This window comes from Numenius arquata, chromosome 3 (assembly GCF_964106895.1).
Source record: "Numenius arquata chromosome 3, bNumArq3.hap1.1, whole genome shotgun sequence".
Lineage (NCBI taxonomy): Eukaryota > Metazoa > Chordata > Aves > Charadriiformes > Scolopacidae > Numenius > Numenius arquata.
Window position 1 is genome coordinate 34,819,599 of NC_133578.1, and position 20,457 is coordinate 34,840,055.

At 36.5% G+C, this 20,457-nt stretch overlaps 1 protein-coding gene across 1 annotated transcript in view; it reads right to left on the reverse strand.

Annotated features, from left to right (window-relative positions):
- Window positions 1–20,457, reverse strand: part of GLS (glutaminase) — a 68,392-nt gene that overhangs the window by 16,683 nt on the left and 31,252 nt on the right. The window contains exons 8-14 of the mRNA XM_074144943.1: window positions 19,410–19,442; window positions 19,080–19,138; window positions 17,861–17,927; window positions 17,259–17,309; window positions 14,640–14,816; window positions 13,386–13,517; window positions 11,543–11,635 (exon numbers count right to left, since the gene is read on the reverse strand). Coding sequence (XP_074001044.1) covers window positions 11,543–11,635; window positions 13,386–13,517; window positions 14,640–14,816; window positions 17,259–17,309; window positions 17,861–17,927; window positions 19,080–19,138; window positions 19,410–19,442 — 612 coding nt within the window. The remainder of the gene's footprint in view (window positions 1–11,542; window positions 11,636–13,385; window positions 13,518–14,639; window positions 14,817–17,258; window positions 17,310–17,860; window positions 17,928–19,079; window positions 19,139–19,409; window positions 19,443–20,457) is intronic.

Sequence of the window (20,457 nt, forward strand, 5' to 3'; positions counted from 1 at the left end):
CAATATATTTTGTGAATCCATAAATAATAGTCTACTTCATACTATATTTGGTTTTGTTCAAATGCCCAAAAGACAGTAACAGCAGCACTGCTTAAACTGTCCTTGAAGCAAGGAGGCAAGCTATGAAAGCATAAACCTTATTTCATGACAAGATACACTGTGACTTTGCAATGACTTCGTGTTTACAGTTCTTGCTATTGATTAATTCTGAAGCATTAGTAAACTGATTCTGTTCAGGTTACAGGTAAGAATATTCAATTAAAATTAATTAAGAGTTAAATAATTAAACAAAATGTTTACTAGATCAAGTGAAACATCTACTTACCTTCAGTAACTGAGATTCCTTCAGAAAGACCATGCCCATCTATTCCACTCCTGAGATGAGTAAACCCCCCAGGTTGAGCCGAGACTGTTTTGGGCAGCCATCACACTCCCACCACTGCCTCCCCTCAGTGGAAGCAGAGGACTCAATCCTTCACTGATACTGACTCCAGAACTTGAGCTCCAGAGATGGGTCATACAAACAGAAGGTTAGTTGAATCCCTGCATACAAACCTCTCCCCCCAAACCAGGGAATTGAAACTCATTTTTATCTACAGAAGAGTACATAGTATGGTAAGAATGTCCAGGGTGCACAGATGGAGCAGTTTCTCCTTTCCTGTACCATCATTAGGGGCATGGGGTGTTCAGCAAGACAGTGGGACAAGTTGTAGGAGGAACAGTGCATGACTGTGTCTTTCTCTTTCTAGCAGATAAAACCACCGTTCAAGATTAACTGGTTCAAGAGGTACACAGAAAAAAAGCACACACAAGTCACAGCTCAAGATTCAGAGCCATCAACTCCATCTGTATTAGATTACAAGATCCCAGGAACAGCAGCTTCTCTCACTGGAAGACAATTCTTGCGAAGAGGCCTCAAGATCCCTTTATACACAACTATGATACTCAACATTAAGAACAGGCACTAGGATGGACACAGCCAATGTTCTTCTGTCACTAGATACCCCTGAACAGCTCAGAGATGATCCTAAATTTTTCAACACAGGAGACCTTCAATGCTGAAGCTTCACCAGGGCTTAGATAATGATGATATAGTGACTAGAGAGCTTCTCTCCCTGAGCATATGCACTTGGATAAATGAACAAGTCTGGCAGAAAAGTAACTAATCTCAAGTGCTACTCACTAACAGTTAGTTACAGATGTTTTACGCTTTGTTTCATACCCACGACCTTTGTTTGGGGGATGATTATGTTGATTTCAAAAGGTAAAAATACTGGGAAGAGAGAAACCTGAGTACCAAAACTGCCTTGAGTAGATTACAACAAGCGTGGTCATTCCTGGTTCCACCTGCCATTTCTGATTTCTTCTGGTATCAATGAATTGACACGCTTTTTACTTTTGGAGACAACAGAATTAAGCATACTGTGGACAAAATTCAAAATACATGAAGTAAAAAAAATTAATCATCTCTCACTAGACTTGAGACCTAAAGTTGGTTCATTCCACATACTGACAGGGTCTTTAAAAAAAAAACCACAAACCTTTCCTGGACATTCATAAACTCATAAATCATGACAGCAAGCAGGAATTCTTGAAGGCTCAATACAGAAAACCAAATTAAAATAACTATAATGAATCGGGCATTTCCAGAGAACTGTGACTTAACAAGAGGGAGTAACAGAAAAATCCAACCTGGCTCCTGTCCTGATGACAAAATGTTACTGCTGTGTTGTTTGCCATAAGCGGAATGACAAAAGGAGTAGTAAGTAGACAAATTACTTGAACAAAAAGTTTACTAGATCAACTGAAACATTTACTGCATAAGGAAACAAAGACTTTCACCCCTTAAGTCAGAAGGTGAAGACTAGGCAAATTTTCAGTTTGAGGAGGTATGCAATTGCCATCAGTACGTCGAATGGAAATACTTTGATTTGGACACGGCAGCAAGACAAGTTACGTGGAGAAAAATGAAGGACCCTCTCAAAGGCTTTAACTTCCTCTGCTGTCATTACAGTTTTTCAACATTTCTTAGCGGCAACAACGTAACATTTTGCCAGTAAATTACGACTGGAAATTCAAAAGTGGTAAAATAGTAATTCTTGCAGCAAACTATTGCAGGAATCTTAGGGTCGCCATCATCTCATGATATGGATTTTGCTGTTCTTGTGCAGCCCTTTCATAGACTAAACCCTGCAAACACTTCTGTAACAAAAGCATACAGAACATATACAGAAGTCTTAACAAGGGGAATGAACACTGACCAGTTGACCCTGGATGCGGGGGAAAAAAAAAACAAAACACAAGAGCCTTTGAAGTAGCGGATACAGACATTACTAACACTGCAAGATTTGGGACCAAAGGACTGGGATCAATGATAGTCACACGAATAAAGCAGAATGCTGATGGATGCTTTAGTGACACTAGCTGTATTAAGCAGACAGGACAAAAGAATGTCTGCCTTTTCAAGGTCCTATTGACTACAACTGATACCCACACAACTCAGTAATGCTCCCGCTTTCCAGGTTGTAGGTACAACACTGGGGGTGTTGGTGGATGAAAAGCTAGACACGTGCCAACAATGTCCACTCACAGCCCAGAAAGCCAACCGTACCCTGGGCTGCATCCCCAGCAGTGTGGCCAGCAGGGCGAGGGAGGGGATTCTGCCCCTCTGCTCCGCTCTGGGGAGACCCCCCTGCAGTGCTGCCTCCAGCTCTGGGGCCTCAGCACAGAACATGGACCTGTTGAAGCAGGGACAGAGGAGGCCACAAAGATGATCAGAGCACCCATCCCACGAGGACAGGCTGAGAGGGTTAGGGTTGTTCAGCCTGGAGAAAAGAAGGCTCCAGGAAGACCTTACTGTGGTCTTTCAGGACTTAAAGGGGGCTTATAAGATAGACAGGGACAGACTTTTTAGCAGGGCCTGTTGCGATAGGACAAGGGGTAATGGTTTTAAACTAAAAGAGGGCAGATTTAGACTAGATATAAGGAATAAATATTTTACGACGAGGGTGGTGAAACCCTGACCCAGGTTGCCCAGAGAAGTGGTAGATGCCCCATCCCTGGAAACATTCAGGCTCAGGTTGGATGGGGCTATGAGCAATCTGATCTAGTTGAAGATGTCCCTGCTCACTGCAGGGGGGCTGGATGAGATGACCTTTAAAGGTCCCTTCCAACCCAAACTATTCTGTGATTCTGTGAACGTATGGACAACAGTTTACTCTCAACTACAGGACTCAACAGTAATTATTCCCAAAATAAAGGAGGATGTCCTCAAAAGATACTTACTGAAACTTTGCAAGCAAGAGACTGACTACACCCTAGAGGCTGAAAGCAGAATAGAGGAAATCTTGCCAGAAATTTGCACTCTACTCTTGTTGGAAGGATTGTTTCTAAACTATTAGGAAAAAGTTTCTAGAAACCTTCTTCTAATTTTTAGACTATTTATTCAGTAGATGCTTTTCTTACATCGGAAACATTTATTAGCTTAAACAGATCTTCCCCCTCCATGGTTTTATCTCCAAATCCTGAGAACAGTCATATTATTCCCCATGCCCCATTTGATATATAGGGCAAAACGTACTCGGCTGTCTTAGTGTCTTCTCCTATGACTGGCTCTTCCATCTCCTCAATCATAATTATTAATCCTGTTCTGCAACAGTTTGTTGCTTTGTTTTTTTTTTAAACATGTTTGATCAGAACAGTTTATTCTCAGACCATGACTACATTTTAATGAGTTGTCTTGAAACAATTAGAGGTTGGAGAAGTTTAAAAGACAAGTCCTTCAAATGAAGTGTGAAATGCACTTACCATACAGAAAGCCAAAGCTACGGATATAACCGAAAGCAGATCTACCAGTCCAAAAAAAATTGATATTGAATGAGTAATTCCTGAACAAACAATAAAGTTGCCTGCCTCAAGGAAAAAGCTGGACTGTGAATGACATCAACAGGAAGCAAGCAACATTATCACTCCACTTGCGTTCTCAGTTCATTGTTTTGATAGTAACTGCTCTGATCACAAAGGGGTCCTAATAGTAACATGCTGTCCCTCAGCAAGTAACATACTTCCATGTTTGCATTTAGCCTGTTACGCTTTAATAGAAAAATAAAGGGAATACAGAGTTTTAAAATCCAAAAATAAAGTTATTTTCAATGATATAATTTAAAAAATTCATTAGGATCCAGCAGGAATTAGAGCAGTAGGTGAAAACGTTACTGCTAATCAAAAGCTATTTGGTCACTACACCACTTCTAGGACTCCCTAAAGGCCAACGAATTTCCACATGATGAAAACCTCATCACCTACAGCAAAAAGACAGGAGTCACCATCACAGGCTGCAAAATGGGAAATTTCCACTGAAAGTTAGGAAAAAATTCCTCACGATGTGACATTACAGAAACCACATCCCTGGAGGATTTCAACACTTGACTGGCAAAGTCCCGGAGCAACATGATCTAACTGATGGTAGATCCTGCTTTGAGCAGGAGGCTGAACTAGGTGATCTCCGGAAATCCTTTCCAAGCTCTACAACTTTATGGTTTCACTCTTCGGTTGCTTTCAGAATCTCCTGCATTTCATACAAATGGGTTATGATGACTGCGCCCAGCTATATAAAGTTGCCCTGATTTAAGAAGAGATACAGTACAAAGATAAATTCCCGATTTACAGCGTGCATGAGAACTCTGTAATAACAAATTCTATATACCAGATGTTTGGCAACCCAAGAGAAAAGCCTACTTAACAACAGCATTTAACTATTAAAGAACCTTCCAAAGAAAGTAGCAGATATTTGTTGACTGTATTATCAAAAGAATCACTTCATATTTACAGAATACTCAACAATGTAAAAATAAGAATCATATTCAAGCAATTCCACTGAAAAATCACAATGTCAAAAAGATTAACAGAAGTGCAAATATGGGGGCCAGGGGAGAAGTCAGACCTTATTCAAGGTGTGACCAAATAATAATGAAATTAATGTACACTGATCTCTAACAGGAGAAGCCCTATAAACTGTCCGTAATTCACAAAATAATACTGCTGCTTAAACAGAGAAGATCTTCTGCAACTGATCAGATAAAGGCATCAGAGGAAACCTGGAAAGAAGATATGCAGAAGACATCTTTTGCAAACATAACTGGTATCAGGAAAGTATGCAGACAACACCTCAGAAGGCACCAGCTCTGCGCCAGCTATGTCGAGATCAGAGCAGAGCAGCAGCCAGTAGAGGAAGCATTACCTTAGAACAGACTATGCTCCCCCACATGCCCACTGCATAAATGAAATACATGAAAGTAACACTTGCTGGAACGTTATTGAGGGCAGGAAAGCATTCTAAAATCCTTTTCTTTCCCCCTTGTCCTTCCTTCAACCCTGTTTTCTCATCAGCCTAAGTGCTGAGGTGAAAAAGTCTCTATTATTCTCCCAAGGTATAAATGTGCCCATCTTTCCCTCTTTGAAAATTTGCAGGGTCCAGTTAACTCTAACACCCTTACTATAGGTCATGCATTCATATCGGCTTCCTTACCTAAATTAAATTGTTTAAACCACTTAAACTGGGGAAAAAAAAACAAAAACCTGCCACCACCACACTTCTGCCAGCCTGAACTCCATTGCAGGGCTTTAGTTAGTGAAACTGCAGCTTCAGATGTCACCATTTCATAAGGGCTGCTATGCACAGAAGAAATGCATCTGCATTTCCAGAAGTAAGTCTCGCAGAAACTTTAAAAAAAAAAAAAATCAAGTGGTATCAAGAGTCTGCATAAAGCAGTATTAGACACCAGTAATAAAATTAACTACTTCTCGCATGAAAACCAAAAGGAAACAGGGCATTTCTGTTTTGCACACAATATTCTCTAGAAGGAGCAAATGGTAAAATCAGAAGACTCACTTGACTCAGAGTAGGTAGTTTAATTATTTAGACTGCAACAAACTATTCAACATAACAGGACAAATTCCTGAAGGAAAATGGGGCTGTGCATTACCCATCCTTTACAAGGATGTCATTACGCATGCTACTTACTCATGCCTTTTCTAGACAGGACAAGAAGAACAGACAAGATACTAGCACAATAAAAAAAAAATAATAATGTTTTAGTTAGATTTCTACCTGCTTTAAAGCCTCTTGCCATCCCTGCCACTACTACAGACATTTGTGACGTTCAAATTCCTGGAAGAGACTCTGCACTGAAGATAAATTATTAGGTGCGTTTAGTCATCCAAATAAGAACTCCGCTGAAAAAACTATTCTTTCACTGGAATAACTGCTTCTGAACTCCCACCAGAAAACTACAGAAATATTTAAACAACACTAAAAAAAATAAAATAGTAAAACCCTTCAAGCAACGTTTAGGATACTAAAACATTATATATATAAATTATGAAGCTCATAATTAACTACTTGGCTCACAGCTAACTACTGTGCATCAATGACATGTATGTATCAAGACCAAGAGAAATAATAACAATGAAAAAACAGTCTCTCCCCCCCTCCCACCCACCCTCTTCTGACTCCATTGCCTTTTTGTTCATCTACCCACCCACTGGTGTTCTGACACAAATGCACAGACAATGAAAACCAAAATAAAAGAGCCAAAAAGAATTCTACAGTAAATCACCCATGGTTCTCTCTTTGTATCTACTACTTTTCTACCTTTCCTCATCTTTCTGACTTTTAGAGAACAAACTCTTTTGGTATGTGATGTACATAATGAACATACAGCTTATTTTAAAAACATAGTATAAGTAACTGCAGTTTATAAACCAACCTACAGAAAAGCTAAATTCGTAAATACAGCCATCCTCCATATGGGTATGTCTCTAGTGACAAAACCTTGCCTCAGAATCATCACATTATAAATACATCTACTATTTAATACCTCAAATTTTCACAGGAAAAGTAGTAATCCTGTGACAAAGGGCAAGTTCCTTGCCAGGAACGCAGATTCAACTACCTGTTGTTCAGATGCCACTGTTGCCAATACATGGATGTGGGTTTTGGACCACCTCCCTTGCTATGCGTGATTTATTACAAGCTGTATTTTTTACTCCACAATGCTCAGGATCAACAGTTACTACCCTGGCACTGGTACCATTAACCACATATTTTCCAAGTGACTGAATTAGTATCTTCAAAACCACACAAATACACAGGGAAGTTAATAACCTACTGCACCATGACATTTTTATTAGAAAAGTCACCGTGAGAAAGTTTTGCTACTTTGATTTTTGCTTCCAACTCCTAAGATAATGGTTCAAAGAGAAAAACAATTAAAAATCTTAGGAAGGTTTTCAAAGACTGGGTTAACTAAATCTGCTTATTCCACCTACCCTTCCAGAACTTTATCTTTTTTAGAACAAAGTGCTCACGATCTCACTTCAGTCTCAAAAATGTGTTTGAATAAATCTGTTCTCCATTGAGAGGAAAAAAAAATACAATAAAAATCAGCTTAAAATAAATTTATTAAACAATACAAAAATAAGCATGCTGGAAATCAAGATACATAAATAACATACAATGCAAATGAAAAATGGAAAACGAGACAGGTAACTTAACAACTGAGCCAAAAAGTACAACACAAATGCTAAAATAAAATTCTAAAAAGCATTTACATTTCTAATGAAATGTTAATGATGCTGACAAAGAAAAAACAAACAAACAGCTAAAATGCTTGAATATCAAGAATTGCTATTACTGTAGCACAGGTGAACACTAAAACCGTTGCAGACTTCAAACATTCGATGACTAGCCTCTACCACCGCATTCTCTCAGACCCGCTCACCAAACACAATGCAGGCGTGGGTAAGTCGTCATGGCAGATCTAACTACCGTCCCCTGTCCGTGTATCCTGCCTGAACAAGAGCCATCTGCAGACATGGCAGGCCAGAACAAGAAACTGTTGAGCGTAGGCAAGTTACAAAATAATTGGTCCAAAGGTATCTCCTCCTGACCCCTCCTAACTAGAGGCTGGCTTAAATTCTGAGACAGGCTTCAAAAGCATATATTACAGAACTGTAATATATATCTCTAAAGCAAAGACTGTGTAAGCTGTACCCTAAATATTCTTATTACACATATTAACAATCTTGTAGTTCCCTTAATTTTCTATTTCTCATTCAGGACTTGTCTCTACCAAAAGTTTTGTATGTAATTGTCAAATATAAATAAAGATTTTTATTTTCAAGTTGAAACCCAGACGGAACAACTTTCCATCTTCAACCACTTTTTTAGAATTAGTTTCAAATGGTACTAAAAATCAGAAAATAATGTGTGTAGAATTAGATCAAGCAAATCCTCCATCATACACTTTCCTTTTTTAATTAAATCAGTAATTTAACCAGCAACATGCCATCACTGTAAATACTTTTCATTAGCAGCACAGACACATTACATTCCCTCTCGCAACTGAGGGTATTTCATGTAAAGACATGAAGTTTTGCAGGATCTGAACACTTGTTATGTCTCTGTAACTACTAGTTTACTGCAAAATCCTCAGACGGGTGGGATGCTTTTATAAATCAAGATTTTGCCTTTACTTATTTCACTTTGTTTTCAAGACAAGCACTGACAAACCTAACCTTATCATCAGTGATAAGACTATAAAATTACTATTATTCAGCAATTTATGACTGACATTTATTACTGACATCTGCACCACAGATTTACCTCTTCATCCCAGTAGGACTTCAAATTCACTGACCAATGATGTTCTGCATTGTTTCGCTTAAACGTTTTAATCCTAGGCTTCAAAGACAGGAAGGCCATCCTTTTACAATACACTGTTAGATGAAGACTATTCAGGGTTTAGTCAGAGCTTATTTAAAATGTTTATGCAAAACTAACAATATCTAAACAGAGTAATTAAGAACAGCTTGCTTACTCAGAGAACATTAGCTTTGCTTTATGCATCTTCCTTAATGGGACAAAAAGGGGCAGGAAAAAACTTAACTCTCCCCTTATGCAAAACTCACGTTTGAATGCATTTTGGAGTTTCGGATAAACTAAAAGGAGAGTGGTTGGGGGAGGGGGCAGGGAGAAGGGGCAGAGGTGTTACTAAAGCATTATCTGTCGTTGTCTCTTAAAATACTCAAGCAGCTAATACCATTTGTCATTACTTGGACAAGTTTTCAACAGCTTAATAAACATGTCTCTGCATGATGTGTACCAGAGGTGGGATATAACAAGTTATCTGCAAGCTTTTAAAGGGGAAAACTTTATAAAAATAGAAAAATTTTCTAAGATTTTTAGCATCATTAAGTATCTAATCTGCAAATATCAAGAATTTAACAAGTCTGCCCTCTGTCCAGCATTGCCTACTGAGCCTATTCGAAGCTTACATACGTCATTTCAAGATACACTCAAGACACTCAACATTACCAAATTATGCAGATGAACACATGTAGTTGCCTGTAGGAGAATGCAAGTCCTGTTTCTTAGCAAGCTGACAGAGGTGCAATCTCATTATCACTTTAAAAAGTAGCAATTAATGATAACTTTTTTTAAAAAAAAACTTAAAAATGTGTAAGGAAATGAAACCTCTGATCTTATACACGAACATGCACACACATTAGCAGTTGAAAAATAAGTTAATTGTAAACAGTTTTAATAATACCTATCTCCTTTACTCTGACTGTATTTTCTGCTCACTACTTGGCTGGTTGCCACTCTGAACCCAAGATTGCTTACATTCCTCTCTAGGGTGGAGCACAGCACTATTAGTAAGGCAGACTTCTGAGTCATAACTACCAGCTGGCAGTACAAGCAGCCAGCAAGACACCCAAAATACTTTGGGGGGGGGGATAAAAAAAAAAAAATAAAAAAAAAAAAATCTTTCTGCTGAATTAGTTAACTTGCAGACAAGGCAGGGTTTTTTCCCCTCCCTCCTTCTCCCAGTCGTCCCAGCCATTTTTGCTCTTTTTATTTAAATGTTAGCATTAATAATTATTAAAGACCTGATGAAAAAAATATAATCTTCACTAGCGTGGCATATCCAAAGGATCCATTTCTGTTCAAAGCAATTTGAAAGCTCATATTAAAAAGAAAAAGAGGATACAGTAATAACATGACTCAGAACCTATCTCCACTTAGTATACAATTATTTAGAAAGTCATGAATTTGCTGTGTTTTGCTGACACTATTTTACTTTATATTTTAATTAAAATGCTTCTATCTTTACATGCTGAGCCTGATCAGAGGACATATCTAAGTTCTTGCTTAGCTCCAAAGTTCATTTACTTAAAATTCTCAGATATAAACAAAGATAAACAGATATACACAGAAGTGGTATATCTTCGAAAACATTCAGATTTACCTTTTTCTTTTTAGAAGTAAATGTGTTTTAAGTAACTACAAAAGTCAGTTAACAGCTTTGGGTTTTGTTGTTTGCATGTGCTTTCCCCTCCCCCTTGAACTTTGACAGTCTTTTTGGTATAGCATACAGAATTTACACAAAATGTATATATAAATGAAACACCAGGCAAACAATATTCAAATCAAAGTTAAATCTAGAGATGCTTGAGGGTTTCTAAAATGAAGAATTTAATGAAACTAGAACCCATTCGTTTAGTTTTGCTCTCCCCGACCTTCCATTCTATACACTACGGTTCTGGAGATGTCCTCGTTTGATTCAGGTGACACTTTTTTCCATACTGTTTCTTTTAAAGCAAGTTCTTGCTGGAGATTCTCATAGTCCATTGGTCCAAAGGAATGCTAGTTGTTCAAGCAACATACATTATTTATTAGTGTATTTGAAGGAAAAAAATCCATACTTGCAGTCAATCCTAACAGACTCAGGTTTTTCACTTCTTCACATAAACTTATTTTCTCTTTTCCAGTTATAAAAAAATTCCAAATTGGGTATTTTTAGATGTATACATGCAAATAGAATAACTTTAAAAATCATTATATTCTATCTTCTCCTATTGAAACCTTCATGCCTTAGTAAAAACATTAATCATAATAAAAGCAAAGAGGTTTTCCTTATCTCAAGCGCCCTCACACTTTTATCTTATGTACATGTAGCTGGAGTGGATTCAGTTCATTCCCAGAGATTGCTTACACCGCTTCCTTAGTAACAGGCACTTGTCTACAGCAATATAATACCTGAATTCACTGCCTGTGCAACTCTCAGCAAGTCATGTGGCCTCAGAGGTATCACTGTGAAAAAATGCTAAACATACATCTCATGCATTGCAGCACACAACAGAAAGGCTAAGCCCAACAGCTGGTCAAATCTTTATTAAAAGGCAACCAGAACAGTAAAACTCCTTGCCACTTTTATCAGATACTGTAATATTTACTTCAGCAAGGGAGATGAACTGCATGAAATGGGAGTTACAAATCTAGTATGAAATTCTACTGTACAAACCCCTGTGAGAGTGTGGTCCACCCAGGTAAATGTCCACTAATAATGTAAGCTAACAAGTTTATTTGAAAGCTTTGATGCAATACATGTCATTGAGCAGTTCTGCACTTAGAGAAGAACTTTCTGTACTACTTCTGATGTCTACAAGCAATACTCACTAAGCACACATATTAACTTACCCGCTGATCACCACCTTCTCTGCGAGGATCAAGCTTTTTTGCAAAGTGTCTCAAATTATCGTAGTTATGGAAATTGCACAAAGAAACCAGATCCTGCAAATATTTACAGAATATACATTATTATTTGTATATGATATGTTGCTTATGAGATTGCAATAATACTACCACTTATGTTTTACATCACACCCTAGTAACTTAAATCAGTCATAAGAGAAGCATACTTAATAATTTAGTGCCAATGTTGGTAAGGCCTTTTGAACATAACACAATGATATGATTAAGTTCTAATAACTGCTAAAGTTCTAAACTCCTTTTTAAAGTAGTACAAAACAGGGAGCAATTTGCAAAATATCTATTTTAATATATTTCTACTCCAGTTGTATTAAACACTTCAGGAACAGAAATAATAGTCTGGGCTACTCTAGTACATAAAACAAAAGTACATACAATCAAAAGAATAAAACAAGAAAAGGTGTGACAATTGATTTTAATTCACTTTGAATTACAATATGAAATGTTGTAATTCAAAGAACTTTGCTATGCCATTGTATTTTTAAAAGTGAATGTTACATACTACTTGTGTGCCCTGATGATCTATCAGTTTTTAGGTCTTATCATAACACAGAATAAATGCAGTAAATCCTTTACCTACCTACTGTTCTATGATTTTATATTTAAATTATCAAGTACAAGACTATTCAATATGAAATCTCAAAGCATTTAAACTACAATTAGTAACTTCTGTACAGCTGCAAAGTAAGAGTACTAAGATGTTAGATAAATAGAAGTATAAAAAGTTTTAACTGCTGCTCATCCACACAAACTAAATCCTTGCATCCTGTGAATCCCATGCTGTTATCAATAAGCTACATGAAGACTAGTCATACAAGTCTTCACCCCAGGAACTGAAGTTCATCCAAACTAGTATCACTGCAGCTTAACTGTTATCACTACTTTAAAAAAAACAAAACAAAACCACAAACAAAAACCCAACAAGAAAAAGCCTGTTATGCCTTCAACTTCCAGTGCATTACCAATAAACTTACATTTCCTACGGGGCTCTAGATAGCCTACTACTCTTATTTTTGAGACCTCCCTCCCCATTTCTAATTACTGAATCAATATTACAAAGTGGGTTTGGGGAGAAAATAAAAAAGGTGGGGTTTTTATGTTTGTTTTTCTGTGGGTTTTGGGGTTTTGTTTGAAAGAAAAAAAAAACCAAACACACAACCCACAACCATTCTCCTCTCCCACAAAGCACCTTTATTATTCACAGCCCTTTCAAAAGCAAGAGACAAAGCTAAGAAGAGCTTGCCCCAACAACAGGGTGTGATGTATGAAGGCCTTTATGTCAGATTATTCAAAAAAGTCTGTTCCAAAAAAAAAAAAGTATCAGCAATATTTCATGGAATCTTTTTTTCTTTTATTATAATCAAATAAGAGTTGCATTTCCAATGTTCTGAAAATTGTTTCCTTTATGACTGGAGAGGAAAATTTGTCTATAAATAAAGCTCTACAGTTTCTAATACAGCATACAGAAAGACCAGCTCCTTTGCTACTTCATGAAGTGTTCCTTTTCAAAGCTTTTCTACAATTAATTTCTCCAGTGCTTTTGGCATTGCATTGAATTACAATGTTAATTATTACTATAACTCAAACATCTCTTATTGACTGTTCACCCTTGGATCAGATGAATCTTGCTATGTACAGAAGAGTAATTAATCACTATTTAATTGTTAGATCTCAGCGATACTAACTGAAGCTCAGTAAACATCAGCTGCAAAAGAAAAAAAAAAAAAGGACAACAAACCCAAACCAAAACACTAAAGGCAATGCTGCTTACATGACAAAAATGAATTCCTTTAACACTGTTGCCCATCTTGTCCAAAGGAGGTGACCAGCACATCAAGCCCATGACATTAGGAACAACCAGAAGAATTCCACCAGCAACCCCAGATTTTGCAGGAAGACCAACCTATAGAATAATTAGAGAATTACTGTCCTCTGCAAACATTCTTCACTATTGTAACGCAATGCGCCAGGATTTTACTTAAGATTATTATGCAGCATTTATAAAATGTAGTGTTAGAAAATAACTTCAGCTGGGAAAGTATTATTAGTTATCTCTTTTTAGACAGACAATAACCTGAAGCACAGTTTGTGGCAATCCAAGCTATGCGATCATAAACTTATTTGCCCTCAGTAACACAGGGAGCCAGTAATACAGTGAAAGAGATAATTCAAATCTATTATAAAAAAAAGCAATTATGACTAAGCGGTAGTACACAATTGTATCTGTTACAAACAGTTGGCAACAAGAGAGTAGTACAAAGCTATATACATTTAAAAAACCTTGATTGGAAAAAGTGAAAAACAAAAACCCAAGAAAACAGAAGAGTCTGTCCATAAAGCCACACAATAACCTACGTATTTACAATCTGGATAAAGGTATTCCTTTTTTCCAATAGGAACTAACATGTCACATATCCCCACAGCTCAGTAAGCGATAACTTTTAGGTCACACAAAGTATCATAATCAGTTCTATACCTATGCAATGAGGAAAAACTAAAAACACTCAAAATGCTGAAGACAAAAATAAGATGCAGTACATCTTGAGATACTTACATATAAGAAACGTAAGTGCTGGAAAATAGAAGCATGGTACATATGCTGTGTATGACAGCCACTTTACAACATATGAGAACAATTCATTAAACAGCCTGAGTCAATGACGAAGAAGCAACTGTCTGCAAAGGCTGCCATCCTTTACTCCCATATAGCAAGGTTTCTTCAGTTATGCTGTTTCCAGTTACATCTACATCAATCACCTGTTTCTTTCATGAACAGCTTCTCTTAAAGGACAGTATTTATGTTTCAACACAAAAAGGATTCTCAAACATGAAGTGGCAGAGAACAGCAAGTACTAAAAGGTATGGTCTACTAGTCATGCCATGAATTTTAAGTGAGATTTTCAATTTCTAAACAATTCATGCAACACCCCCTTCCCCTACCCCAGAAGCAAGCCAGCCCTGGAACACGGAAAACAATAGCACAGATTAATCTTCCTGGTCAGTATACTATCCCAAAACTACTTACATGGAAGGCAAACTGCCCTGAGAAGTCATACATGCCACAGGAATGCATTAAACTCAAGGTGTTCCGGACTGCTTCAGGACTCAGTACTCTTTCACCAGTGATTGGGCAAAAGCCACCATTAGCCAGAGTTGCTGCCATCACACTTGCCGACTCACATGTTACTTCTATTGAGCAAAGCTTATGAAAAAGAAATTGAGATTATAAGAACTGATACTTCTAGCACAATAAAGCAGGATCAACAATATGACTATAAAAATAACATTTCATAAAATAACTTGTAGCATAACATTTGTTACAGGTGATGCTGGTAGCATCAACTGATATGGTCTGAATCGTCCCAGTATAAAGATCCCAGCAACAGTGTTTGTAAGCCCTCTTAATAGTTTGGGATAGTATTTTACACAGGTTAGTGTCTTTGCTTGACTCCTCCCCCCGCCCCCCCCGTTATTTTCCTTTGAGAAGAAAAGGTCTGGAAAACAATCTCAGTATTTTGCATCTGCTTAAACGGCAAAGCCACAGAATGACTATTTTGTTCAATTTGAGTTTGTCTTGTGTGGGTTTTTTTTTTTTTAAGCCTTAGAAGACCACACGTATCTATTAAAAGTACATTTTAAAGCTGCAAATTCTAGCACATGCAAGTTTTAATGCCAGCACTTCCTGCTGATGCAGCCTTATTTCACCTCTCTCTCATATATACTTTCTGATATATTAATGATACAACCACATGATAGTTTCTCCCAGGATCCCTGCTTCAGTACAGACTATACATACTTTGATGACACATCAGGAAATGTGATGTGATGCCATCACCTGATGCTGCCTCATTTCTGTAGAAACCAAAAGATAAGCTGGTTTCAACCTGAAATGCTACTCTGAAAAGTAAACAGACTAGTGCTTGTATTCTTGTTTTTTGCCAAACAGTCATTACATGATACTTTCATGAAGTTACCTACGCCAAGTTTGCATGAGTGGTTACTACCTGGAATTCTTATTTTCCGGGTGCCAAACTCAATACATCCTAGTCCAATCAACTGGAGTTGCAAATCAAGAGATTGTCAGAGACGCATCTAAAATGGCAACTGTGTTTTAAACATATGAAGTATTACATAATATCACCTACTTTGAAAAAAGTGTTTCTAGGTTCTCAGTTTAAGTGCCTGCATTTTGTACCTCGGTTCTCTAAAATAAGAATAATCTGTCCTCACTTTACAGAGACAATAGGAAAATAAGTTTATTCCTGTTCAGAAAGTTCCCAGTTACACAAGGGAGGAAGGAGCATTACAGAAAACTCAATGAAAAGAAATAACTAGGCTTCTAAGTAGAATCTGGAGTACAGTGTTGGAAAGTAAGCATTGTACAGTGAGAAGAAAAGAAAATAGAAATGCCGCTCATGTATGAGCTGCTCTTTCCTGAGTATGGAGTGAAAAGGGGATTTTGCAAGGTGGAAGGAAAAAAAAAAAAAAACACAGAATGACACGCAGTCATGAAATCAGAGGTCATAATGCATGAAAACGAGGCCAAATTAAAATACATCAGAAAAGTTAGTTTTGGCATTTCTTAACTTATGAATAGCCTTGCACTCAGAAGCGTATCAGGACTTGAGGCAGTGGGATAAGAAGCGTTAAAAAAAGCATTTTAAAGAGTAAATTCAAATAAGTTATCAGTTTTGTTCTATAATGACAGAAGTTCAGAGTAGACTATTAACTTGTACCTGGTTCCAACTCAACAAGAGGTCAGCTAAGGCTAGTCTCATACCTTGCTTCATAACCACTCATTTGATTCAAAGATTAGAGCAGGTACATCCCAATAAAAAAAAAATCAGATAAAATTTGCATTTAAAAAATATTGTTTATAATTTGCATAAGTGAAAGCAAGTATCATGAATCAAAACCAGATTCATTTTGAGAACTAAACTCTGGATTTCTTTTTAAACTATCCCAGATGGACTGAATCGGTAACACAACTTGAACTGCCTCTTGAGAACTACATGCAGCAGAGCTAAACGAGCTGTGAATGTTTCAACATTAGGAAGCCCTTACTGAGGAAATACCTCACACTTGCCAACTTCTCATTTTGTGACAGTTGCAAATAACTTGCTGAAAGTGAAAAAGAAAAAAAAAAGGATGGGGGAGGGGAGAATATATATGACTAGATTCTTTGTTTTACTCATAAGTACCGAATTAAACAAAAAGGAGGAGATGCTCATATTATTGCATTTATAACACTACCCTTGAGCTTACAATAGAGCATGCATATACTATTTGTTACACACAGAGTTTAAATTACTTCACAGTACAATGAAGAGCAGCAACCCAAAGAAGCAGAAATATTTTGTCAAACTCACTGAAGTAACACAAGACATTTTAAGGTTTAACTACTAGCGTTTTAAAATCTATTCCTAGTTTGCATTAGCAATAAAAGACACCTAAGTACATCACTTAAAAATAGCAAATCTGGATACATCAAAGGTACATCATTCATGTCCAAGCAGAGTTTCACAGAAGCTGACAAGTTTAACTATAAGCCACTAAAGCCTTCGTATCTATGAACAAATCAGCTTCTACTGCTTATAATAGTAATTCTAAGTATATAATGAATCTCAATTTTAAAGTCAGTTACCTGAAAATAGAAGTCTAGTATAGCAACCATATCCGTGCCTTCAGGAAAGCACTGAGGAAGAAAAATAGAGTCTTTAGGTAAAATTGTGAATTTTTTTTATTTTTCTTTAATACTGCTTTTAGGGATACATAAATCAAGCTATATTCTTGTCAGCATATTAAGCATTTATATTTAAGATTTTAAATTAAATACTTATTCAAATGTAACAAGGAGAAATATTAGATCATGTCAGATTTAAAAGTGTGGTGAGGTCATTGAGCAAGGTATTCAAATATTTTTCAATACAGCTTTCAACATCTTTACATCAGTAAACTGTAAAATGCATCTAGGAGTTTTAGAAAGTCATCTGTACAGCACAGATTATTCATTTTACAAGAAATAAAACAAATTATCATGGCTATGACACAGAAAAGAGATAACAGATGTTCTATTAGAGTAAGTATCACACTTTCTAAATGACAGCATTTTGAGTAACAGTGTGAAAACATATGCAGTATTAGAATAACTTGTGCCATACTGCACATTAAATAAATTAAAAATCTTCACAGACTATGAAAAACCCCACCATCCAGTCTTCAAAATACAATAAACAAGAGACCAACCTTTTTTTCTTTCAAGTAATAGCCGATTGCAAAGTTTCTATCTCCACTCTCTCTTTCAGACTGGAATCTTAAAATAATACAAAAAATAAAAATGAGAAAAGGCAACATGTAAAACTTTCAAAAAACCGTTGGACTTCAGAGATGCGTAATGTAATTCAGTAACACCACATGTAAAGGGTAAATTACTTCTTAACACAAACATCCTACTAATAGAACAGAAGTCGCCATAGAAGCTCAGCCCAGTACACCCAGTTACGGTGAATTAGCTGTGACATCCAAATAACACACAGTACTTGTTACCCACACATACGTAAGCTGACTTGGAGATAAGGCAAAGCAGTGTAAGATGCTACTCTTAGAAGCGTTTCTGAACGGGCCATAGCGGAATGAAACACCCCACAAGAAGCTGTACTGAAACCATCATTCCCTGCCAACACCGACCAAACTAGACAGGAACCTGAGGATGAAGTTGCAGGTCAAATAGCGGCCAGACTGATGGCTGCACTGTTTATTGCGATGATTAAGTTCAGGATGAAGCCTGAAGGAGGAATCTGTGTGTGTATACAAGGGTAGGTAATTCTCACCTGTTTCCTTCCACGGTAAACACTTGAACATTAACAAACCTCAAGAGAAACACTAGATATCTCACTCTGCTTCTCCACACCTGCGTGCCAACTAGCAACCTGGAAGCTACTCTGCTAATGGAATCTTTATGATTTTCCCAGTGCTGCCTCCAAAACCTCACAAAATTTGGGGAATCCTTTCAGAAAAGAATTTAAATCAGCAAAACAAAAAAGCTTAGAAGAGTCCCAATTGTATAAAGTATGCTTTCTGAACATTTCATATGCAACCATCAATACACAGAGTTTAATTTTTTAATATGAATGCCAGGAAGGTAAGAGTTGCACTTACAGCTCTCTCTGCCATAGTACCAGAGTACTGAGAACAGAGTATTCCAAGGCTGAATAATGAAGTTTCAAAGAGGTAACCAACACTTATGTGAGATACAGCCACACTGAGACATGCACAACTTCAGTTCTTGTAAATTTTGTAAAAAATTGTAAAATTTAAGTCAGACACTCTCAAATATTAGGGATGAAATGATGGTTTCAATGTGAATAACTGAACTTTTCCATAAGCTCAATATGCCAAGTATCAGTTGGCAACTGCCAACCATCATTTTCCATCTAACTTCATTAAGTAAATAAAAAATACTTACGTAGCATTACTGAATCCAACATACTCATTACCAGCCATTTTATTCATGAATTGCATCACCTGTTAGAGGCAGAGAGGAGGAAGGGAAAAGCATGCTAATGTTTTCAGACATTAAAAAGTTATAACTAATGAATTTTCAATCCAGCCTTACCCTAATTCTTGTAACACAATTTTACAAATGCAATACAAATCACTAAATGTTTAAACAATCAAGTACAGATAAAAAGACAAACTATTTGATATTACTAAAATTTCACTTGCAATTCCCTTGTATCTTGAGACCTTTACCACTAAATTTAGTTTAAAAAGGAATGTTGTAACATTAACTTACGTAGTCAAATTTTTCTGCGTTATTTGCTCCTTGCTGCAAGGAAAGAAAAAATAATTTACAAAAATTGTTAACATAAGAAAGACATAAGTTCACTTAACAGTATTAGGATTTTTAATGCATATAACTAAGTTATGAGGCTAATTAAGAATAAGGTACTACAATCATTTCATATATTAATGAAAAATTAAAGTGTTAGATAAGCAAATCTTTAATTATCATTTAAATTAAATAATCCTATAAGAGTCTTATCAAACACCTGTATATTGAAAATAAACTTAAACTGAAAAAGGTATGCTTTATTTTAAGTGCTCTCTGTTCAGCTTTACGTGTTTAGCATAAGTAAATGTAGTAGTTAAAGCAAAAAATACAGAAGTAACTACAATCAGGATAATTATCATGAAAACACTAACTTTTTACAGATTAGTAACCCAAAGGTATTCTTACATTACCAACAGAGCTGAGCATAGGAAAGTTCAAGCTACTGAAGTTAAAATATTTCCATGGCTAGCGCCCATTCTAAGAATTTAGATTGAAGACTTAAAATAAAGTGTTACCCCTTACTATGAAAATAATTGCATTTAATCAAAAATATCTGATTGGATTAATATCCGATTAATGTCCTACCTATTAAAAATTAGACAGTTAGAAAAACAGAATTTCACATCATGGAGTACGTCATTGTACTAACAACGTAAGGAAAAAAATCTAAATCCAACTTAATAAGGATGCTAGTGAAACTTAATTCTTAGGGTTGTTTTGTTTGGTTTTTTGGGGAGGACAAGGGGTGTTATTTTGGGGCTTCCCCCACCCCATTAAAGAACATTCTCAAATTTAGTAGCTGCCAGTTAAAAATGTGTTAATTCTTTACAGGTCTCTGACAGGTGACCTTTCACAAATTCCTATAGCAAGACCTTGAAAGAGGGGTGGGAGGTAAAAAATAGCACATGGTCTACTGGGAGGGAATTCTTAATTTAGTTTTAGTTTTTAAGTAGCCAAGTAAAATTTTTTCAGGAAGTTTAAAAAACAGTGGCATCACATACACAAGTGG